General features: G+C 31.6%; 1 protein-coding gene across 1 annotated transcript in view; it reads right to left on the bottom strand.

Moving 5' to 3' along the window:
- Positions 1 to 1747: 1747 nt before the first annotated feature.
- The window catches only part of LOC148298785 (uncharacterized), a 6128-nt gene continuing 219 nt past the window's right edge, over positions 1748 to 7656 (bottom strand). Inside the window, exon 2 of the mRNA XM_088276646.1 lies at positions 1748 to 3902. Coding sequence (XP_088132772.1) covers positions 2371 to 3861 — 1491 coding nt within the window. The 5' untranslated portion in view covers positions 3862 to 3902 and the 3' untranslated portion in view covers positions 1748 to 2370. The remainder of the gene's footprint in view (positions 3903 to 7656) is intronic.

Genomic DNA, 7656 nt, shown 5'->3' with positions numbered 1-7656 from the left:
TAGTCATATTATTCATTCATTCAAAGCCTTATCCGAACCAAAATGGTGCATAGGGCACTGCATCATACAAACGCAGTGTTATCTTGATCGTTAACACATGAAGGAAAGGTGATCAGCCCTCCGCTTCAGGTACCAACTAGTCCAGGGTAATATGGAATAAATATTAGAGCGAAAAAATCACTTATATTTATTTGACCCCCCTGGGAATCGAGCGTACTGACCATTACACTACGGAGGCGGACATATTATTTAATTTATTAAAATAATGAATATCTAAAAATGGCGGAAAAGAGACAAATAAAAGGTTAATTAAAATGGAAACAATCTACAGTAGCTTTCTAAAAAATATTTGAAAAAAAAAACATTTAAAATTCATGAAAATAATGTACGACTATATATGGGTAAAAAAAAAGTTATTTAAAGTTTTACGAAAGATTGAAAAGATTGAACAACAAAATAAATCACTTCAATGAACAAAATTAATTTCAAAACATAATTTTTAAATACCTTCCTTGAAAAACAAAAACATTGGTAATGTTTAACAGTATATTTCTTTTATTATAATAACAATAAATAAAATTATTAAAATGTCACTTTAAAAAGCAAAAGCAGGGAAAATAGATAGTTTACCATTTTTTTTAAATTAAATTGGACATTTATATCTAAAATACTGTCGCTAGTCTTATTGAAACCTTAAAAGAGCAAGCATTTAAATGTGTTATCAATGTATAAAGTATATGATCGTTCAAGGTCCCTGACTGCAAATATTTCAGAAAGTCATTTTTCGACAAATTCCATTTTCCCCCATATTTTTTAAATTTAATGAAAAAAATCATCATACAATTCATTTATATATTTGAAATGGATAAAAAGAGTCAACGTATTTCTGATCCCCACATTTTTTTTTCAACAGCATATTTCAATTCACATTATTATCATAAAATAAAATAATAAAAAAAACAAGGAAGTAAAATAGAAATTTAAAACAAGGAAATTTGAAATGCGTTTTTGTTAAATTTTATTTTGATTTTTAAAATTGTAATAATTACTATATGTTAATGTATGTTAATTCATTAATAACATATGGTCATTTGAATTTTTTTAATAATTTGATGTTGATGGAGGTAATTAGTTGGAAAATGGACAAAAAGAAGCTAATAAATGGATAATGGAATATGTAAAGAATGAACAAAAAAGTAAGCTTCTGAAGATATTAAAGTAGATTGAAAAAAAATCATGAAAGTTTAAAAAATATTATAAATATGGACAAAAAGAAGTTAATGGAAAAAAAGAAAATTGGAAATAATTAAAAGTAATAAATTGAAGATAAATTTTAAAAATATTAAATGGAATTATATATTTTTATATTTATTAAGATTATCGAAATCTTAATGTGGTCAACAAGACGCAAATAACAGGAAAATGATCTATTAAAGCTCTCTTAAAATTATTTTTTAAAAAGAATTAAAATTGTGAAGATATGTACGTATGGAAAAAAAGCGTTAGTAAAAGTTTTATAGAAGATGAAAAGAATGAATAGAAAAATAAAAAGCTGAAGATTTTTTAGTGATTAGAAAAAATAAAATTAATTATTTTATTAAAGGCTATAATACTTTACAAATGTTCAAATTACTATATGTTATTAATGAATGGAAAAAAAGAATTATTTGATCGGTTTTATGTTATATTTCTGAAGGATAAAAATTAAGTGTGGGTTACATTTCATTGGCTGTAATTAATCATATATTTAATGTTTAAACGTTAAAAGTATACAAAAGTTAAATTTTAAGTAAATGTACATAAATGTAATATTAGCAAACTGAAATAAATAACGAAGAATCAATATTCGATATAATCATGAAATACGGTGTACAAGCCTTGCTTTAAAGTGATTATTTCAATAATTTTACTTTTAAAAAACTATAACTATTTTTTTAAAGTACATACTCATTGCGTATATTAGGAATGTAATTTTGAGATATTTATGTATCTCGTAAAATAAAATATATTGATTAAAGTATTTAACGTTTTGGCATAAACATGATAATGTAATTATAAAAATAAAATTAAATAAATACTTGTGATAGGACCACTTTTGAGTTCGATAATGTAATCACGACTAGTTTTGAGAACAAAATATATTCTCAAAACTAGTAGTGTATACTCAAAAGTGATCCTTTATAAGTATTTAATTTTTATATCTAAATTACACTATCATATTACCAACATGCATGCATTTTTAATGGTTAATTTGATTAAATTATAATTGATTATTTTTAGGGTATGTACTTTAAAATGGTTAAAATAATGGATTTTAAAAATAGTGCCAACAACATTTTTTCAAACAATTTTAATCTAATTCATCACATACTAATTCATCAAATTCTCGACAGCCATCGATTTTGGATACTCTTTATGGCGAATCAGAGATGAAATATTTACCTTCATTAAATCGTTCATGGTTTTGTTGAAATTACCTTCGGTTGTAACGTCTGACCCCAAGATGCGTTGGTTTTGCGGAAAGCGTACATTGGGTAGTCTGCTGCTTCGCCTGGACGCCGTTCTCCTTTTCCGGCATTTGATGTGTCTCTTTGGCTGGTGGCCGAAGTCAGTGATGTGATAGGCCCTTTGGTGGCGAGTTGGTCTCATCCTTCTGGCCATAACGCCATTTTCCCTGAAGTTCCGACGCGTGTACCCTGATGACACTAAGGTTCGCGTCTCGTAGTCCATGCCTGGATCTATTTCAAGGTCTGAGTCACTGTCGTTACCTGCTTCTTCCACGTCTGAACTTGGGGTATCGTTCCCGACTTCTTCAGTCCTGCGATTCTGATAATGGCTGAGAGGCATTGGTTCTTCAGCTCTGAGGAGAGCAATCGGGCGAACGATGGTTGGTTCTTCATCAACCCTCGAAAACCTCGAGTCTACGGATTCAATCGGTTGAAATAAATTACGTTCGTTTGCTCGAGTTTCGGTTGATTCATTAAGAACTTCATCTCGTCTACCGATTCTAGCTCTCGGTGCTTCAGTAGCTTCCGAAGGTGCTCTATTGCCTCCAGTTTCCGTTCTTGTCATTCTCGGAACCTCGTTAACAGGAACTGTTTGTTCGTCATCTTCTTCGTCGCTATCTTCGAGGACAATGATCGCTGTAACCTCTTCATCCTCTGTATTATACCTCGACATAAAATAATTGACCCATTCAGCTATTGGGTAAGTCTGGGTATGATTCGCACTCCGAAGATATCCGAGACCTGTGTTATCTACCAAACTCCGTCGATCTCTGCGTTGAATGAAACTGTGGCCTACATTTTCACGTGAACTCCGCGTTTGACCATCATCTTCTATTGTTATAGTCACGTCATTGTAAACCCACGTAGATGTCAAAGGCTGGTTGGCATTCAAATTTAGCATTGGATTGGTAGATATTGATGGATTCATGAAATAACGATGCCCTCTAGGTCTTGATTGAAGATATTGATCATGTATCGTACCTTGCCCAACGACACTACTCAAAGGAGATATTGGAGTCCTGTTTTCAACCCTATTTGGTTCAATTCTTTGATTGTTCCTTGTGAAAAGGTTTTGTCTTTGACTCACAAAAGGGTTAAGTTGGCTTCCAAGGTTCCTCGGTGGTCTATTATTATCCAAGCTGATTCTCAAAGGTCCTGCCTGGGGAAGAATTCTGATCGGTGGACCTTCTAGCTCGTTGGGTGCATGGTGCATGTATACCATATTTGGAACCACTATAATTCTGTGTTCATTTTCCTCCAGAGGCTGTTCACTCTGGACCGGTCCGAATCCTCGAGGCTCTTCGTCAGTCCGAAATGCCGCGGACAATGGCCTTGCAAACTTGTTTTTGCACATGATGCCAATTTAAGACCATCCGAGAAACTCACCAAAGGTTTCTGAAATTATTTTTAAAAAAGAATAGTTCAAATCAATTTTTTTGTTGATATTTCATCATAAACCAAGAAGGTATTCTTCTCAAAGTGACAATTATATTTTCAGACGTTTCCAATTTTTTAAAACTATTCAGTGAAGACTCTTTTAAGACATGTGACAATACTGACAATACACGTTCATCTTGCAATACAATCTCGGACATCAATAATACGTGCCCAACTGGTAAAACTAATACTTTTAACCGATATTCTCAATATTATTAATATTTAAAGCATTTACTTTGTGGTTAGTCATTTTTACTTATTTATTTTTTTACAAAAATGTTAATAAAATTAGTATATAACCACTCACCGAGATTTTTACGTCTACCGGTTTCGAGACGTACCCGTCTCTTCGTCAGGACAATCACTAACAAAGTATGCAAACAATACTACCCTTCACCACCATAGCACCATTTACACACTCAAAACTACACAAAATGTCTAACACATGTGATTTTTGGTCGACCCGAAGACCATCATGCACTATAGTTTTCAATACAGAAATGCGTTACGAGCCGAGGTTAAACGTGCATTCATGCACGCACGTTTAACCTCGGCTAGTATTGTTTGTATCGGTAGTATTGTTTGCATGCTGTGTTAGTGATTGTCCTGACGAAGAGACGGGTACGTCTCGAAACCGCTAGACGTAAAAATCTCGGTGAGTGGTTATATACTAATTTTATTAACATTTTTGTAAAAAAACTTTTAACCGAGTTTGTATTGGACGATAGACGACTATTGTCATATGTAAATGTGTCATCTATATGGACATACTTTCCAATTGTGTGCGCACTATTAGTAACCGAGTTTGTATTGTACGTGTGACAATATTCGTACATTGTACAATACAAACTTGGTTATTATACTACTACACTATTGACAACCAAGTTTGTATTTTGCAATGTGCGAGTATTGTCACACGTAAATTTGTCGGCCATATGGACATACTCATTACCAATTGTGTGAGTACTATTAATAACCGAGTTAGTATTGTACCATGTATGAGTATTGTCACACGTAAATGTGTCAGCTATATTTACATACTCATTACCAATAGTGTGCATACTATAAGTAACCGAGTTTGTATTTTTACAATGTACGAGTATTGTCACAAGTAAATGTGTTGGCTATATGGACATGTTTATTTAAAAATGAAAATATTAACACTGATATAAGTACATGTTATTGTTAATTTTCGTAATTTTTTATTATTTTAAATGTATTTTGTTGTGAAAGGCTTCATGCCAAACTTATTCAAATAAATAATTAGATAATTTTGAAATCAGTTGTGCCAATAACTGTTGTTTTCAACGTGCCAATAATTGAGGTGTCAATATTAGCTCCGTTTACCCTACCTCTTTTAAATTAGGTATTGTCACAACACATTGTAAAATTCAGATAAAAATAAAATATTCAAAACAATAAATATGAATATTTTATTTGTGATTTTTAAATTATTTTAATAAGAGAAATATGTTTTATCTAACTTGCTTCTAGAATCTTCTTTTTTTTTAAATTAATATTAAATAGTTATGAAATAAAACACCATGTTTTTGAAGCACAAGTTTTATGGCATTAATGCATAATTTTGAATACCGACATATTATAATTATTAATGTCGAAACTGCAGCAGACTGAGCAGACTGAATGCAGTCGAAATGCGATCCCTCAGACGAATGTGTGGCAAAACGATGTTTGATAGATGTTCGAATGATGAAATAAGGAAAGAATGTAAGGCTGAGATAAGCATTATCGATAAAATTAAGAAAGGTGTGTTGAGATGGTTTGGGCATGTGGAGCGTACGAGTGAAGAAAGAACGGTTAAACAAATTTACGAGGCGAATGTAGTTGGAAAAAGAAGCAGAGGACGACCGAGGAAAACTTGGCACAATCAGGTATGTCAAATACTTGAAAGCGAACGGGTCAGGAGTCGTTATAATCGTCGGATATGTATGAGGAGATGCATGAATATAGAAGAGGCAAAGAATGTTTGCAAAGACAGAGTGGTGTGGCCCCACTCTACGGGGAAGCGGCGTGATGGTTAGTTAGTTTTAATTATTTTCATCTCGATTCAACTGTCAAACTATGAATGAATTTCAATTGTATTGTACGGAAATTTATATGGAAGTGAATCACGAAGTTGGCAAAAAAAATATGAAATAAAGCTGAATGCAATCGAAATGCGATCTCTCAGTGCAGCAAAACTATGTATTTTAAATGTTCCAATGATAAAATAAGGATTGAATGGAAAACTGAGTTGAACATTATCGATAAAAAAAAATTACAATGTGTTGCGATGGTTTAGACATGTGGAACAATCGTATGAGAAAAGAACAGTAAAACAAATTTATGAGGCGAATGTAGTCGGAAAAAGGGGCAGAGAAAGACCGGGGAAAACTTGGCGGTGTAGCGACGTGATTGATAAGTTAGTTATATTACTACTAAGTTACTCAATTAGACAAATAAATATATGAAATTCATTAAAAAAAGGATGTAATTACCATCAAAAATTCAGAATTTAAATTAATTAACTTTTAACACTCTCCTTATCATTTATCGTTCATTCTGTGTTATACCACTTAAAAATACTATTTCTTGACCACCGATTTCGGGATAACCATTCCATTATCAGGTCGAATGAAGACTACATTTGCCTACCGGATGATGGAATGGCTATTTCGAGACCGGTAGTCATAAAGTAGTGTTTTTAAGTGGTACTACACAAAATGAACGATGAATGATAAGGAGAGTGTTATATTAACATACCACAAAGTTAACAATGCTTTTAACACATTTCAGACGGGTATTTTTACGCCAGTGGACCACTGGCGACGGGATTTGATAATTTTATACATACAGTTAAGACCTTAACAAAGAGTTTGGTACAAAATATTCATATAAAAACATTTAAAAATCCTTATTTTCTGACTTTGAAATTAGTCCGGCGCAGAAGGTAAAAATACCCTTCCCGTCATTAAGCATCAATCAACCGAACGGGTAGAAATACCTTTCCCGTCCTAAGTGTGTGTTTTTTTTCGTTATTTTTAATTCTTTTGCATTTTATAATATATTATAATTATAAATACAAAAAATATATATAAAAACAAAAAAAGATCCCACAAAGGCATGGTATGTGTGTGGGTATACATTTTATATTAGGTGATAGTAAAGGGCACTGGCAAGAATACAATAGATATCAGAAAAAAAAATAGATTAAAAGTGCCAATATAATCTAAAAATATTTGACTTTAACAGAAAACAAAAAATAAAAAAGATGAAAATAAAAAAAAGGAAGTATGTACCTACTAAATGAATTATACCTTTAAAAGATGGTACTTAGATCGAGAAAAAAAAACTATGTAATTTTTTCCACATGAATTTTATTTGACCAGCAGGTTTTGTCGTTAACGACATCACTAATTTGATGATAATTATTATTTTATTTATTGTTTCTGCATTAAGTTTGTGGTAAGACATGTTACAATGATTAAAGAAAACACTTTGTTTTTTACCACTTGAGTTTTATTATAGACTACATGTTTCAGAAGTTAAACTTCCATCATTCAGATCTGTATAATAACATACATATGAGTTATTATACAGATCTGAATGATGGAAGTTTAACTTCTGAAACATGTAGTCTATAATAAAACTCAAGTGGTAAAAAACGAAGTGTTTTCTTTAATCATTATAATTATTATTTATTTCATTCTAT

This window comes from Brachycentrus maculatus, unplaced genomic scaffold, assembly GCF_059751285.1.
Source record: "Brachycentrus maculatus isolate JH-2025_06_01 unplaced genomic scaffold, ASM5975128v1 h1tg001599l, whole genome shotgun sequence".
In the NCBI taxonomy this organism is placed as follows: domain Eukaryota; kingdom Metazoa; phylum Arthropoda; class Insecta; order Trichoptera; family Brachycentridae; genus Brachycentrus; species Brachycentrus maculatus.
Note: the sequence above shows the minus strand (reverse complement) of the source record. Positions and strands in the feature narration are given on the sequence as shown.